General features: G+C 41.8%; 1 protein-coding gene across 3 annotated transcripts in view; it reads left to right on the top strand.

Annotated features, from left to right (window-relative positions):
• LOC145412948 (uncharacterized) overlaps positions 1–16,966 on the top strand; it is a 45,856-nt gene extending 28,890 nt beyond the window's left edge. For 2 of the 3 annotated variants that reach the window (XM_080282764.1, XM_080282766.1), the window contains one exon: positions 15,684–16,966. In XM_080282764.1, the coding sequence (XP_080138890.1) occupies positions 15,684–16,120 (437 nt within the window). In that variant the 3' untranslated portion in view covers positions 16,121–16,966. The remainder of the gene's footprint in view (positions 1–15,683) is intronic. The other variant, XM_080282765.1, reaches the window with a different exon arrangement.
• The last annotated feature ends 980 nt before the right edge of the window (positions 16,967–17,946 follow it).

The following is a 17,946-nucleotide window of genomic DNA, read 5'->3' as shown; positions in this document are numbered from 1 at the left end:
TTGCATTCTTCCTTTCATATTCCCATCTATAACCCTTCTGAACCAGTCAGCCATGTACATCCACTTGTCATTTGCAAACTGTCTCAACATACCAGTTTACATTACATTTCTGATATTTCTGTTGCCAAATCTCTTACAGCACACTGTCATCAGTTCTGTGCTCTTAAGATTTCATCCATCATCCAATCCTACATTGCCCCAAGAGGAGCGTAGGAGTCCGGGGCTAGGCAGTTGATCCCAACATTTAAGATGAGAGTGACCAGCCTCACTCATCCCTGAGTGGCATTACATGAGCAATCAACCCCAACCACCCCTTGGATATAAACCTTCACCGGCTCAATCTGATTGGAGCGCAATAATTACCCACTAAGCCACCAGGTGCCAAAATTTGGTTATATGGTTACCACCCAGCATAGTAAATGGTTTCCTGGTGTACAGGAAACCATTTGGTGTGTCACTCAGTGTAGAGTCACCCATAGGCAGAAGGAAGAGGAAAGAATGAAGGAAAGAAAGACAGAAAAAGGAGTGTAAAGTCACCCGTAGGCAGAAGGACAGGGAAAGAATGAAGGAAAGAAGGACTTAATTCACCAATTTCAAAATCTTAATTTCTGTGCATTTATATATATATATATATATATATATATATATATATATATATATACACTGTATATATATACGGTAGGATTTCACCATTAACGTCTAATTGGTGCCAGAAAAACACCGTTTTTAGCGAAAACGTTATTTGTGTGACATTAAAATACATGTATAATGGGTTTATTGGTGCCACCACCCCACGACTTTTACCCATTTTTACCATTTGCAGCCCTCCTATCACTACACTTCCAGAAATAATAGAATTAGTTGTTAAATTGTCATGAGTAATATAAAACTCACCTTAAATGAATTTGTTTGGTGTGATGACTGTTTTGAGGCCTGTGCATGGGCTACTGCGGCATACCCCCTGACCCTTTGCTGGCCTCGTCCCCACTCCTGCCTCTCATGCCAGGGTCCCCTACGTCCGTCAACAGATCATCAAACCCCACAAAGTCAAAATCTTTTGGAAAGTCCCCAGTGTCATCAATGTCATCATCTACTCAACCCTCCATGTTGTTCTTCCTCGTCTAGCCAGCGTTGTGAAAGAAAGCGAGTGATGAGTGACTGATGACAAGTATTCGCTCAGTCGTGATACTGTTTATAGCACTGTCTTGAAATCTGATTTACAAGTCCTATCATTAGTCATTATTTCTGTTGGCTGCTCTTACTCCATCTCAACAGACGTGAGTTGTGGCAGGCGTGCTGACCATGTTTGTTTAACGGTTGCCAATGTCGTATTATTCCAGGCTTTGAGGAGGAAATTTATGACCTGTCGAATGTTATATTTCTTCCAGAATACAGCAACAGTAATTATGGTTGGGGTTGCAGGTATGCCACGTGGAGCAGGTGAGTCAGGTGGGGCTGTGGAGGTGGAGGGGGAGGTGGCTGGTGAGTCAGGGGCAGTGGAGGTGGAGGGGACGGCGGCGGGCGAGTCAGGGGAGGTGGTGAGGGGAAGATCCTCCATTTCCTCCTCGCTACTTCTCACATTTTCGGCAATTTCCTTCACTTCTTCTTGTTTGTCTGTTTCATTCCTCATCTTGTTATGGGCATATTTGTAGTATAACAGCTTGGCATTTGTGAAATAACCGTTATTCATGTGAATCGAAACATTATTATAGAAACTGGATATCGCTTCTAACTTACCGTTATTGCCGAAAATGTTATTGTCGAAGTCGTTATTGGCGAGATCCTACTGTATATATATGGGGTACAGTGGTAAAATGTGCATTTTCGTACACTGAAGGATGGGGTTTGCGCCCTGCCAGGGTAATAAACTTTGGGAGTGTTCTTCTGGCCACATACTGCATTGGTGGACATCATGGGTGCTGTGGTTGACCCAGTGTCGCATACTATAAAGTGTGCTTGCACCCAGTCGGCTTGTGCGGGCCGATTACACTTGGTTCACAGACTACACGCACATCCTAAGCCACTCCACACTACACTTACAAGCACTTCTCACCCTACATACAATCTCTACCAGACAGCCTAAACCAATTGATAGAGGTGCACTGGCTGTAACGTCCCCGCTTTGGTTGGGATAGGCCGGTCCTGCAGTGGACACTCAAACGGCTGATGAGATGATATACATACATATGTATATATACAGTAATCCCTCCAATATCCGGTGTAATAGAGTCAAAGGCATGTCCGGATAGTGATCCTGTCCGGATATTGGGCCCCAGCCTCCTGGACTTGTACTTATGGACCCTAACTCAGAAAAACACCTATACAACTCCCTCTGGACATGCATTGCACCTTTTTAAGACCCAAATCACACCAATAAGGGACATAAAAGACTGAAATAAATGCAAAAGAACCATAAAATATGGTTTTAGAGGTGAGTTATTAAACATTCTGGGTACTTACAAGTCTCTGGCTCCTGGACTGGTTTGAACCGCCAGTTTGCAATCCACAGTTAATCTTCTGCACTCTAGATTCTAATTTCTTAACACTGCACAACACTGTAAGTTCACGTGTGTTCTAGTGGCAAGGTATTGCAGTTTATTCACTATTTATTCACAAAAAACAAGCACCTGTGGCTTGCACTGCTATAAGCATCTGCTCTCGATCGGATTTAGGCTGTGACTGTTGATGATGGCGGGGTAAAAGCGTTGCCAGATCGCAACGGCCACATTACCAAACTCCTCAATTTTCATTACCAAATTCGTAAAGCTAGCATCTATTCTTCACTAATTATATACGCACGTGGAAATACATGTAATCACTCTTCTTATAATTAACAGCATGTTGATTATTATCACACTATATAGGCTACCAAATTAATCAGAGAGAGCAAACAATCCACCATCTCCATCCTGTGTATCCTCATACATGTGAAAAATCCATTTGGTAATGCATTATTCTGATTCATTACCAAACGAATTTTTAATTACCAAATTGGCCCACACTTGGTAATGAAAAATACCAAATGGCAACCCTGACAGGGGAGGGGGGAGGGGGGAGGAAGGAAGGGGATAAGGGACCATGGTGTAACAGTTGTTCGGCGCCACGCGGCAATTTCAAATTACGGGTGGGAAAAAAGTCAGATTTTTTTAAAAAATTTTTGCGGTTTTTGGCCCATTTTGGGAATACTGTATTGGATCCTGGGATGATTATGTCCGGTTAGTGAGGATGTTCGGATATTGGGCGTTCGGATATTAGAGGGATTACAATATATATATATGTATATCCTCTTATGGGTCAAATCTCACTTTCTGTGCAGCATAACACTACTCACATTTTGTATGGTGCTTTGGATCATGCAGGGAGATCTTTGTCTCTGAGGATTCAGATCAGAGTTATTGACAAGTTTAACTAATAACCTTAATTTACATAAAAACTCACAACACATCACATCACAGAATTAGATTCTTTTATGTCTAAACATGTGCAAAGTGGGACACTCTAAACCTGATTAGAATCACATACAAACTTGCCCAGACAAAATCAGCCAGACACTTCTATCAGAGTACAGTGGAGTCTCTGTTATCCAAAAATCATGGGACTTTCAAAGTTTTGTTTAATCAGTTTTTTCTTATAAAAGATATTGTAATAATATGTAGGATACAAGGGAACAGTATTGTACTCACCCATCACCCATTTCTGGTGATGTCAAGCCCGCCACCAGCACCAGCACCCCAAAAGCCACTCAACCATCACCAAACCACTTAATACACTGTACGTATGTAACTGCACTTTTGTAACTGTAATAGAAACTGTCAACTTAAATAAATCTTCACTCAAATAAACTTAAATAAACCTTCATCAAAACGATTACGTAATTCACTGTAAACAATTCAGACAAATAAAGTCTTAAACCTAATTGTTTTTTCATATTTTCTGTTTCCTTATTCAGTCATTTCCACATCATCCACATCACCTCCCACATCATCCAAATCTTCCAAGGTGGTGGATGCAGGTGAGGGAGTGAGCAACTCGTAACCGTAAACTAATGCTAGTGGTGCAAAACAATCCCGCCATGTTTGAATTTTTGGATAGATTTCAGATTTTTGCGGTTAACCGAAATGAAAACGTTTTAGTAAAACTTACGGTTAATGGCATATTACAGTTAAAAGAATTTTTGATCAAAGAGACTCCACTGTACACACTAAGTGGGAACAGTTACATTACTAGGCTGCTGTGTACAAGTTAACATAAAATACAAATTCTTAGTTTATATACAATATGACATCTTGGAAGACTTCTTACATCATGTCACTAGGTAACTTAAAGTAGAGAGAGTGACATGGAAGAGGTTGGAGTGAGAATGGTTAGTCTTCTACCTCTAGCCACTCTTGATATATCCCAGTAGCCACACTGCTTCTCCTCCTCGGCCCTATCTGGCAGCAGGATTCTGTCACTCCCCAGTCATCTACAGGGGGCAATCATGACAGGTCATTGTGCCATGGTTGGTAGTGCATCTTACAGGAGCAGTCCTCATCACTTGGGTTTGGCTCCACGTCCTTTCCTTCCTTGTAATTCGACACGGGTTGACCCTTATATCCGACATGGTGCTTGCCAGGCAGGGTAACAGCCGAGCAAACACGGGTCAGCTGAGATAGGTCACAGCTGAGGTCAAACGTCAGACAGTTAATCTCACATTAGAACTTCACATGGTTGGATAGCAGGCTGGTAGCAAGCCACAGTCACAGCTCATATTAGCAGGTGGATAGTGGTCCGGTAATAATAGAGTACTGTACCCTTTGGTCCGGTAATGAGAGTACCCTTGGCATGAAAAAGTCTCTTCTTGGTCAAGAGAGACGGTAATTCCTTAAGTTTCTTTCATACATGTATTCAAGCGGTGAAACTAACTCTCCACTCATAATCCTGTACAGTACTCAGTTTGTCTCCCATGTATTCCAGGTCTTTGTCTTCCTAGTCAACGATTTCATTTTATCATCTATAGCCAAAATACCTCTAAATATTGGATTTTGAAAATTTCCTACATCCTACAGTCTACCTCACATGCCATGGCATCTTTTGTGCATCCATCTGTTACAAGTTATAAAGAGGATAGAATTCATCTCAACTCCCCTTTACAAACAGTGTAAGGCCATATACATAGTTCCACAACATAATATCTCTCACTTACTGACCATGACATTTGGTTTATTATTACAGTATATACTTTGTTCCTTTGCTTCCATCCCAAATGTCCTTCTTTCATATTTCTCTCTAACCTCCTGCATGCTTTTAGCAACCAAACCTGTCATAAGCATATAACATCTCCCATGGTAGGCCTCGTGTGAACTGTGTTGCTAATACTTCAAGTATCAAGCATAACATCACTGGACTCAACATTGAGCCGTGATACACATGAACAATAATTGATAATTTCTTGCTAAACTCTCCATTCACTCACCTACATGGTTGCTTCTTCATACAGTTTCATCATCTACATAGTAATCCATTCTTCAAAATGAATTTCTCATAGCTCATTTTACTACCACCTTCAGGGCTCTGTTAGATGCCGTCTTCATTTCCTCAGAAATTTAGTTTAGTAATCTCCCATTCATCTATCATAATTAGCCAAGGCATTCAGGTAATGCATTTTTTTTTTTTTTTTTTTTTTTTTTTTTTCCTGGATGATGCCGGGGGTATAACCCCAGTAAAATCCTATGTAACCATACGTTGGCTCCCTGTCAGTACAGTGAGACCTCCCTAAGTTGGCATAGTAGGGTCTGAGGCCTTGCTGACTTAGGTGAACTGCCGACTTATGAGAATCGCCTTTGGGGCAAGACTGAGCTCCATGTGATGCATAGCATGGCGGCTCAGTATGTTTATACCACCTAAGTCAGTATATTGCTGGCCAACAACCAATGTTCCGACTTAATTTTTGACTTCCACAAGTCTGAACAGGATAGCCTGATGCATAATGCCCCGCGTGATTTTGCTGACTGTTTTTTGCCACGTGGTCAGTTTTCAAAAATGATTTTTTGAATGAATATTTTTGAGCCGTGTTGGCTTGTACATAATTACGACTACGGGAAAGCCAACTAAAGGTGGTTTTCCTGTATGTGAAACTCATCTCTATACCGATTTTTCTGGTGGCTACCGTTATACAGGCAGGTCCCGTAATACAAGTTGGATATGTTCATGGATGAGTGCTTGGACAGCGAAAACTTGTATAACAAAGTGCATAATGTATGGGAAAAATAGGATAGTGTAAATTTGTGTAATGGAGTACATAACTCTTGGGAAAAAATAGGATAGCGAAAACTCATATAACGGAGTACATAACTCATTGGAAAAATAAGATAGCTGTTCAAATGGGAAAAATAGGATAGTGGTTCATATGGGAAAAGTTGGATGGCAGTTCATATGGGAAAAATAGGATAGCATAAACTTGTATAATGGAGTATGTAACTTATGGCAAAAATAGGATAGCAGTTCACATGGGAAAAATAGGATAAAGAAAACATATATTGGAGTACATAACTTATGGGGAAAAGAGGGTCAGGTTAACTGACCCCATGGCAATGTTAGATTTTTGTTCTAGCATCACAGAACTAGGGTCTGAATTGCCCATTCTTGTATCATTGGTTTCTTGTGTAGCGGATGCTTGTATAATGGGACTCACTTGTATATACATTAGAGCCATGCTTTGACATGCGAAGGGATTACATCAAGTAAAAACTCACTTCAGAATGATTTATCATATACTATGCTCAATATAACATGGGTTCCATGTGATACGTTGGGTATCAAGGGCCACTTAACATAAAATCTCAAAAAAACACCTATGCCACCCACCTGAAGCATGTCCTAGGCCTGTCCAAGTAGTTACCAAGGGTACCCCAGAGGCTGGGGGACAACTAGAGGGCCTGCACGATCCTTGCCAGACATGATTTCCAAGTTACATGTTTCAGTATTCACACACAGAAAGTCGTCATTCCACTTCATATCACACACTGCGTTGTGCATTTGCCCTGTTATTTGGCGATAGCAGTGGTATTCCAACTGCCTTGAACATACAAAATGGAATGAAACAGAGTTGATCACAGCAGATGTAAACACTGGGCGGCCATCTATCCAGACGCCTCAGTCCCACAAGGGGTGGCCACAAACAAATCGCATCCATGTCGCGCTGTCCAATGCCATTTCACTGCCTTGCTCCCAGCTTACACCCCCCTCTCTCGTATACCTCTCTACTCCATGCCTTCATCTCATCCTCGACCTCCTCCTCCATCTCCCCCCATTCCACTTCATTCACATTCACTCTCATCATTAGTCTCTCACTCTCCATCCCCTCCACATGGCCAAACCACCTCAGTGTATTTCTCCTAATGCTTTCTATCACATCCACATCTACAGCACAACGCTCCTTCACTTCCTCTCTTGTCAGTCTGTCTCTCCACATAATTCCACATGCTCCTTTCAGATAATTCATTTCCACTGCTCTCACTCTTGACTTGTGTCATTCCAACAAGGTCCAAGCTTCACTCCCATACGTTAGGGTTGGTATCGCAAACTATCATGCAGCGACTTTTTTACTTCTATGCTCACTCCCTGTTCCTTATCACTGCTTTCAAAGAACCAGCGACCATTCTTCCTTGTTGTACCCTTTCAAGCACTTCACCCTCTAAACTTCCATCATTAATTATCAGACTACCCAAATATTTAACCTGCTGCATCCCGGCAGATTTTTCACAAATGACCCACCCCATCCTGGCAGATTTTCAATTTTTTTTTGGGGGGGAGGCTTAAACCTCTGCTTTTTTTGAGCACCATTGGAAAATACCCCCAAAAGTGCTCACCTGAGCTTAGATATGGGCTGTACTGGTGACCCTTTAAACACCTGATACCGCATTCTCTGGAGTCTCGCTGCGGCTGTTGCGTTTTCCATGGTAGCGGTAACTATTGCAGACCACTGAGAATAGGTAGATATTTGTTCATTTGGCACAAATTTATATGTAGTACAAGAATATATTGGTTTTCACACAATAATATAGGCGATATAAGCGTCGTTTCACTCGCTGAACACATCAACATACTGCACTTTCCTTGGAGACGTTACCTCCTCATCACTTCTGCTCGTTTCTTCCTCTGGCGCCACATAATCTTTGTCCTCCACATCGTCATCAATTGGAGCATCACTCTTGCCTTGAATTTTGTATTGTGGCGCAACATGTCTTTACTGGCCAGGCCACTGGCAACATGAGAGTTGCCGAGACAATGGCATGCGGGAGCGGGGAGGTCACGCTGGGTAAGGCAGTGTCACCACCTGGCGGTGGGTAGAGGAAGGTCTCCCACATATGTCTACCAAAAATCATGCGCAAAACTTGAAAAATGTGCAAATGACAGACCTCGCAATTGCAAAACGTATGGGTATGTTGACAGGACTCAGCATGACAAAACGTCATAATGTACCCATATGTTAACGGGATGCAGAGGGTTAAATGCGCTCACATTTTCCATTTCCATAACATCCAACCTCACTGTACATTCTGTGGCTTCCTCGAAGACCATAACTTTAGTGTTTCCTACATTCACCTTTAGATTCTGTTTCTTACACACTGTCCCAAACTAATTTACCAAGCCTTGCAGTTCCCCATTGTCTTCACTTAACAATACAGTAACATCTGCAAACAACAGTACAGGGAGTTTCCAAACATTGCCCTTTCTCATTAGGGCCACTCCAACATCCACGGACCCACCTTGTATCTCTTCTGTAACCCAGTACATATACAGATTGAATAACCTTGAGGATATGACCTCCCTGTTTTTCATCCATCCATCCATCATCCAATCCTTTGTCGCCCCATAAGGAGGGTAGGAACCCGGGGCTAGGCAAGTTGGTCCTGAAATTTAAGATGAGAGTGACCAGTGTCACTCATCCCTGAGTGGCATTATGTGAGTAATAAACCCCAACCACCCCTTGGATATAAGCCTATGCAGGCTCAATCTGATTGGAGCACCTTAATTACCCACTGTACCACCAGGTGCCATAATTTGGTTATATGGTTGCCACCCAGCATAGTAAATGGTTTCCTGGTGTACAGGAAACCATTTAAATAGAAAAATTTGCTCAGTTCACTGTCCACACGCACTGCAGCCTTAGCACTCTCATACATATTCTTCACAGCATTCAGCAACTTCCCATTTACTCCATATATTCTTAATACTTTCCACATTTCTTTTCTGTCCACCCTGTCACATGCTTTCTCCAAATCCATGAAGACCACATACATCTTCTTTCCTTTCTCTAAAAACTTTTCCAATAAAGACCTAAGAATGAGTATCTGATCTACACAACCTCTTCCTTTCCTAAAACCTCCCTGTTCTTCTCCAACTAATTCCTCTGTTATTTTCCCAACTCCATCAGTAAGTAACCTACCATATACTTTTCCTGTTGCACCAAGAAGACAAATGCCCCTATGATTACCACACACTTCTTTTTTCCCCTTTTCCATTGTACAAGGGAATAATTATACCTGACTTCCAATCCTCCGGGACTGTACCTTCCTCCCATGCCAAGCTGCACATCTTCTATATCCATTCTACTACTATCTCTTCCCCCATGCTTCAGCTTCTCTCTGCACACTCCATCAATTCCTGGGGCTTTCCCCATTTTGACTTTCTTCATTGCTTCCACTACTTCCATGCTACTGATTTCTTCCTCTCCTCTCACCTCCCTCCTTCTCCTAGCCATTCCCAAGCCACTTACACGTGCATTACTTTCATTCTTCATGTTCAACAATTCCTTAAACTGTTCTCTCCATCTGTTCATTTTTTCTCCCTTCTCCTCAAACAATCCACCATTTTTATGTGTCACTCTTCCGACTTCTTTATCACCCCGTCTAACTCTCTTTACCTCTTTCCTGAACATTTTCTTGCATTCCCTCCACTTAATACGTGAATTCCTTCCAAATTCCTCATCCACTCTCTTCTTACTCTCTCATACTAATCTTTTCGGCTCTCTCTCCCTCCCTACATATAACTGTCTCTTCCATCTCTCAACTTCCTCCACGCCCCTGTTTCTCATCCACTAACTATATGCCTTCTTCTTTTGCACCACAGCCTCTCTCACCTCATCTTTCCACCATGCTGCTCAATTCACCCTGTTTTGCCATCTCTTCACCCCTCACACTACCTCACATGCTATACAGATTTCTTCTGTGAATATCTTGCACCCACCTTCTACGTTCCCCATCTGCTCCAAATCATATTTACCCAGTTGTTCCTCCTCTTCTCACTTATATTTTGCCCTCTTTCCATCCTCTTGTAACCTTTCCATCCTCCTCGTATGGACTGCTTCCTCCTGTCCTTCCTTTCTCCTACTCCTCCATTTCATTTGAACCTTGACTTTCACCAGCACCAAGTGGTGGTCAGAAAGTCCACTCCCCCAACATCTGTATGCTCTTGCATCCATTACACACCTTCTCATTCTGTCATCCACACACATATAATCAATCATTGCCTTCATTCATTCAGTTCACCATCCACCCTTCTCAACACCTGCCACATATACCTGTGGATCATTTTGTGTCCAAAGACAGTATTGGCTATCACCAACCACCTCCCTGCACAAATGTCCACTAGAGCACTCTCCATTCTCATCCACTTCTGCAGGCACACCCCACTCACTAAGTACTCCATCCACCTTCACATTCCTACTTTTCTAGTCATATCTCCAGTCAAAAACACTCTCTCATTCCTTTCAAACTTTTACATGCATGCGTCCACATTTGTTCAGGACTCATCTTTCATTTTACATGCACAATCTTGCTTTGGCGCATACACACACAAACAGTCGCCCACATTTGTATTCCAACTTTCAATCTTTCCCACACAGTCCTTGAGCCGACGGATCCATACTCTTTTATATTCTGCTACCATCTCTTGCACACAACAATACAAACTCCTTCTTTTGCCCTTTCATTCTCTCCTACTACCATGCATATACCTCATCCATACTCCCATTTTCTCACAGTCTTACCTCTCCATTTTGTCTCAGTTACTCCATATACAGCCACTTTTGCATCCTCAAGCACCTAGACAATCTCTCTCTCTCTTTCACCTCATCATTCGCACCCCATATATTCTGTCTCATTCGGTACCATGTCCTTTGTTTGGTCCTTAGTCATCACGTGATGGTCACTCCTGGTCTGAGCTTCTTGTTTGTATTTTTAGTTGGTTGTTTTCTGGGGAGGGACACTAATCCCCCGCCAACCCAATTGTTGTCGTGTAGGGAACACGTGTTGGTTGGGCCATCTTGACCTTAACATGTGACTGATATTTTGCATGGGAGGCAGTGTGTACATATGCAATTCTCACATTACCATCACAGATACAGTATCATTAAAAGGAAAGTTTGCAGTCATTAACTTGAAACTGAATATAACTCTTACCTCATCATTCTATCATTTTATCACGTACCAATCTGTCATATACCAGGTTGTGAGTGTATATAGTTTTTACACAACCACTCGTGTGGTATGTTAATGTGATTTTAAACATTAAAAATACTTTTTCTATTTAAGTATTCCACCATAGGCCTGTTTCATCCTCAGTGAATGCTTGTTCAGGTACAGGCACTAAGAATAATTTACTAAATGTGAAAGTGAGATTTGCAGATGGAAATGAACAGAGCCAAAAGCAGGTGACTATACTGTCTGTACTTTGTGGAGTGAGGAGGAGATGCAAGGGTGTGCAAGGGACAGCATGGTGGAATGATGAGGTGAAACGAGCTGTGGAACAAAAGAAGAAGGCATATGGTGAATGGTTGGCGAGTAGAGGTAGGGGAGAAGATGAGAGAGAGAAGAGAGAGGTATATGTGAGCAGGAGAAGGGAGGTTAAGAGACTGGTGAAGGAGAGTAAGAAGAAAGTGGATGAAGAGTTTGGGAGGAATCTGAGTGTGAAATGGAGGGAGAGTAAGAAACTGTTTTGGAAGGAGGTAAAGAAAGTAAGGCAGTGTGAAAGGGGAAATAGTAGGGGAGTGAAAGATAGGAATAATAGATTGTTGGTGGAGAAGAGAGAGAAATTGAGGAGATGGAAGGAGCACTTTGAGGATTTGTTGAATGTAGAGAGTGAGAGCAGTGTGAGTATAAGTGGTTGGGGAATGGCTGGGAGAAGAAGAGATGAGAGGAGGGAGGAAGAGATCAGTAGGTCGGAAGTAGTGGAAGCGATGAAGAAGATTAAGCTGGGAAAGGCCCCAGGAATTGATGGAGTGTGTGGTGAAATGCTTAGGTATGGGGGTGAGATTGTTGTGGAGTGGATATGGAAGTTGTGTAGATTGGCTTGGGAAGAGGGAAGGGTTCCAGAGGACTGGAAATCAGGTATAATTGTTCCTCTGTACAAAGGAAAAGGGGAGAGAGAAGTATGTGGTAACCATAGGGGTATTTGCCTTCTTAGTGTGACTGGTAAAATATATGGTAGAATACTCATTGATAGGGTTAGGCATATGACAGAGGAGCTAGTTGGAGAAGAACAAGGGGGATTTAGGAAGGGAAAAGGGTGTGTAGATCAGATATTTGTTCTAAGATGTTTAGTGGAGATGTATCTAGAGAAGGGAAGGAAAGTGTATGCTGCCTTCTTGGACTTGGAGAAAGCTTATGACAGAATAGATAGGCAAGGTATGTGGAAGGTATTAAGAATATATGGAGTGGAGGGGAAATTGTTGAGTGCTGTGAAGAGTATGTACGAAGGAGCTAGGGCTACGGTGCGAGTGGATGGTGAGCTGAGTGAGTTCCTTTATCTCAATGTGGGACTGAAACAGGGGTGTGTAATGTCTCCATGGCTGTTTAATATATATATGGATGGGGTTGTAAAGGAGGTGCAAGGTAGGGCAGTGGATGTGGGGGTGGCCCTAATGAATGAGGGTGAGATTTGGAAGCTTCCGGTGTTGCTGTTTGCTGATGATACAATATTGTTGAGTGAAGATGAATGGGAGTTGCAAGGTTTGGTGAATGAATTTGGGACAGTGTGTAGGAGGAGGAAGCTGAAAGTTAATGTAAACAAAAGTAAAGTTATGGTGTTTGAGAGGAATGAAGTCACAGAGTGTGCAGTGAGGTTGGATGGTGAGGATATGGAGAATGTGAGTGCATTCAAGTACTTGGGTAGTGTGATGAGTAAGGATGGAACTTTGGGGGATGAAGTACGTGAAAGGGTACAGCAGGGAAGAAAGGTTGTTGGTACACTGAAAGCAGTGATGAGAAATAGGGAGGTGAGTATGGAAGTTAAGAAGTCACTGCATGATGGTATTGTGATCCCTACCCTGACGTATGGAAGCGAGGCGTGGACCTTGCAAGAGGGGAACAGGTCAAGAGTGAGAGCAGTGGAAATGAGTTACTTGAGAGGAGCATGTGGAGTGACGTGGAGGGACAGGTTGACGAATGAAGAAGTGAAGGAACGTTGTGGGGTAGATGTGGATGTGGTTGAAAAGATTAGGAGAAATACACTGAGGTGGTTTGGACATGTGGAGAGAATGGAGAATGAAAGACTGACTAAGAGGGTGTATGTAGGTGAGGTGGAGGGAGGGAGAGGGAGGGGTAGACCGAGGATGAGGTGGAGGGATGGAGTTGAGAGGTATATGAGGGAGGGGGGGGGGTGAGTTGAGGGGAGGGGAGTCAAATGGTGGGTGACAGAGTGACTTGGAGGCGTTTTGTCTGCGGCCACCCTTTGCGGGATTAGGGCGTCGGGCTATAGATAGATAGATAGACTTTAACCCCTCCAAAAAAAACTATCTCTCCATCATGAATGTTGAATTATAACAATTGATTAATGGTCAGTTATGATGCTAGTCATAAAGAAGTGCTGTGGATTAGATGATGAGCTGTAGTATTGTCTTTTTTTGCCACTGAACTATGTGAAATAAGCTGCAACAGGATGAAGATCTGGGCTGAGTTAATATGAAAAGGGTATACAGTAGTAACATAAGTTATGTAAGACAAAGGAGACAGACTGGCGCCAGCTGCGTGAATATTTCCATACACATTATACTGTATTATCTTTCACAGAAATAACTACAGGCACTAAGAATATTTTGTTATTTATTAAAAGTGAGAGTGAGATGCGTAGACTGATATGAGTACAGATGTACTAAAAGCACTTGACTAGCTACGTAAGTTATGTAAAAAGAGAGAGAGAGAGAGAGAGAGACAGGCTGGCAGCAGCTGCATGGGTAATTTGTCAGTATTATATTCCACAGAAGGAGCCACAGGTACGAAGAAAATTTTGTTACTAAAAGTGAGAGGGAGGTGCGTAGATGGATATGAGTAGAACTGAAACCGGGCAGCTAGCTATGTAAACTATGTAACAGAGGAGACAGGCTGTTGTCAGATGCATGCATATTTGTGTAAACATTTTATTATTTTCCACTGGAGGAGGTACTGGCAAGAAGAGTATTTTGTCATTTATTAATTTATCTACATTTTTTGCTTTGTCAGATAATGAGGTATGCCAGCTGATGCAATGTTGTGTAAACAGGATATTACTGTACAGCATTATATTCTTTCAGAAATATTACTTTTGAAAATGCTGAACAGAGACTGTTGCGTTGGTCGTGCCATTTCGTGGAATAAAATCGAAATAGTTTTCGTTTATAACTACTATCTTAGTTTGCGTATGGTGATCCTTTCCATAACCTTTATTGTCTGATGTATCATTTTGAACCTTCTGTAATTACAGTACCTTTCTCCATTGCATCACCTTCACCTTTGTATATAGTATTTGCAGTAATACTCATCAACCAGTTTTCAGGTATCTTCCTCTACTACTGCATTGGGCAGCTTAGTTACAGTTTTTACGCTTAACTTACCAGAAACTTTGACCAGTTCAGTCACTGTTTACGGTGTACTGCCCTCCTTACCCAGCTTCATCTTTGTGCTTCTGTCTGCCTCTTCTAATGTCAGGTGGTGGGACCTGCACTGGCCCAGCAGTGCTAAGACTCACCCTACCCCATAAATTGTGTATAAAGTGATCATTCTGTCTATGATCATTCAGTAACCCGTGGATTGCGAGCCACGTCTCAGGCTGGGTAGCGTGGCGTTGTGAGCCACAGCTCAGGTTGTGTTGGCCGTGCATCACTGTTAACTACGCAAACTTACTCATGGCACTACACAAAGATGGAGCGAGAGAAAGTTTTTTCATTTCACCGGATGATGCCCTGGCTGTTTATCTTCAAGTTTATAATATTTTTTTTTTTTTTTTTTTTTTTTTTTTTTTTCATACTCCCCTACATAAACTTATGCATGGCCCTACACAAAGACGGAGAGAGAGATAATTATTTTTTTCAGCAGATGATGCCCTGGATGTTTATCTTCAAGTTTATAATAAACAAAAACAAATTTTTTTCATTTTTGTGCACCACGGTGGGATAAAAAAAGGTAATTGTGCAATCCACGGGTTAAAAAATGGATAAGATTTTCGGACTTTTTACATTTTTTTGCCCATTTTACGGTTGTGTATTTGCATTTACAATTGAGTGATACCCAGTTTCTCGTTAAGTGTTAGTTTTCTTATTTATGCAATGGTTACAGTCCTAAATTTGTTATACGGTCTGTTGTTTCAAGATCTGTTTTAAAAATTGAATCCCAGACATAAATGAGGCATGCTTAAGAAAGCTGATGCAGTGATTTATGGCTCAGCAGGTGCTGGATCTGGTGGTAGAAGTAAACCCAACTTAAATCGTGGAAGAACAAAGCAGTATCCCAGTGGTGGCTACTCATCCCACACCTTCACAGTTGTCAATGATAGGGTGCAGCCAGTGGAGCCTCAGGTTCTGGCTTCTCCTCCCTCTCCAAGAAGGCCACTGAAACGGAATTTCATCACCACCGCAGACCCTAGGATGAGGAACACAATGATGACCAGTAGCTACTCAGTGGAAAACTCACGTCCCATCCCTGAAGCCCACAGACAACTTTTAGATCCAAAAGTACAGAAGGAAATAGCAATGTTGCAAGGTAAAGGTGAGGTTGTTCTCAACAATGGGCCAGGGCCAGGTGTGAAGGGGCTACGGCACATACCCAGTCAGACATCTCGCTCTCTCAATGAACGCTTCACTGAAGAGCGGATGGTCACTGACTAGTGTGTAATTGTATAACCGTTGTAGTATACTTTTTTTTTTTAAACAAATTAATTTGCATTAATATTCTTTTTGGTAATTTAGAGTACAGTATACTTAATTACCCATTTTCGTATGTTAAAATTGCAATACCGTCAATTAACTTCATTCAGCTGGCCATAATACTGTATATTAATTGAGGCTAGTTTTACAGTGCTGTGAATTGTTCAGATGGATGAATCATACCTATTATAGTAAGTAATTTTAGTATGTAGGTATAATTCATCTCTATTAATTGATATTAATGAAAGCCAGATGTAGATTACCAGTATCTTAACTATTTTGTGGTACTTGAAAAGTAAGGGTCATTCATAGTAATTTATGAACAGTACTTTACTTGAGGTAAGATGAGAAAGAACAGAGGCTTTTGCAGTACTTTTGAATGTCACTGTACTGTAATTTTGGATTAATGTTTTACTGTAGATAAGGCTTTATGCATTGTACCATGTTTAAGGTGCAAGTTCTTAGAAGTTAAGAATTATGCATTGTATCAGCAGTTTATGATTCCTGCAACTATTGCAGTATCATTGGTTGACTTGTTTTAAATAAGTTGTGGCGAGGCAGAACTGGCAGTGATGAAATACCTTGTCATTCAATTTTAGACATGTATCTTTTTCATTATGATTGTAGTATTCTTCAAATTAGTGTTAGATGAGCAGAGAGTAATTGGTAGATAGGGTAGTGGTATTAAATGTTGGAGGACATTTGGTAACATCTGAGGATTGCCATAGAAATGTAAAAAAGAACATTTGTACAATAATTTCAAGATGAAAGAACTGTAAATGAAGAATTTAACTTTCCCCATTTTGTCACTTTAATTTTTAGTTCATAAAATATTTTTTGATTTTAACTTTCATCTTAAATGTCAGGACCAACTGCCTAGCCCCGGGCTCCTACGCATCTCATGGGGCAACGTAGGATCGGATGATGGATGGATGGATGAACTTTTTATAGAAGGGTTTATTGATATCCAGAATGTAGTCAGACATAAAAACATTCCATTTCATTCATTCATTCTTCCATCATCTAATCCAGTGTTGCCCCATGAGGAGCGTAGGAGCCCGGGGCTAGGCAAGCTGGTCCTGACATTAGATGAGAGTGACCAGCCACACTCATCCCTGAGTGACATTACATGAGCAATAAATCCCAACCACCCATTGGATATAAACTTGTACTGGCACATTTCAGTTGGAGTGCCTTAATTACCCACTAAAACCACCAGATGCCATAATTTGGTTCTTTGGTTGGCACTCACCATCCACTCACTCGATGTTTTGCTGTTTTGGGTGTCTGCTCTTTCCTCTCGTCCTTCCTTCCTCTTCTGTCTTTCATTCCTTCATTCTTTCCACTTCCTCCTGCCTTGAGGTGACTTGACACTCCCTCTTCTGTTTTTCTTTCCTTCATTCTTTCCCCTTCCTTTTGCCTGTGGCTGACTTTACACTGAGTGACAAGCCAAATGGTTTCCTGTACACCAGGAAACCATTTACAACACTGGGTGGTAACCATATGACCAGATTGTGGCATCTGGTGGTTTAGTGGGTTATTGAGGTGCTCCAGTCGGATTGAGCCTGTGTAGGTTTATATCCAAGAGGTGGTTGGGGTTTATTACTCACGTAATGCCACTCAGGGATGAATGAGGCTAGTCACTCTCATCTTATATGTCAGGACCAACTTGCCTAACCCTGACTCCTCTGCCCCTCGTGGGGAAACATAGGACTGGATGATGGATGGATGGATGGTCACCACCCAGCATAGTAAATGGTTTCCTGGTGTACAGGAAAACATTTGGC

This window comes from Coenobita brevimanus, chromosome 94, assembly GCF_032717465.1.
Source record: "Coenobita brevimanus isolate Jiangsu-jjx chromosome 94, ASM3271746v2, whole genome shotgun sequence".
NCBI classification, from domain to species: domain Eukaryota; kingdom Metazoa; phylum Arthropoda; class Malacostraca; order Decapoda; family Coenobitidae; genus Coenobita; species Coenobita brevimanus.
Note: the sequence above shows the minus strand (reverse complement) of the source record. Positions and strands in the feature narration are given on the sequence as shown.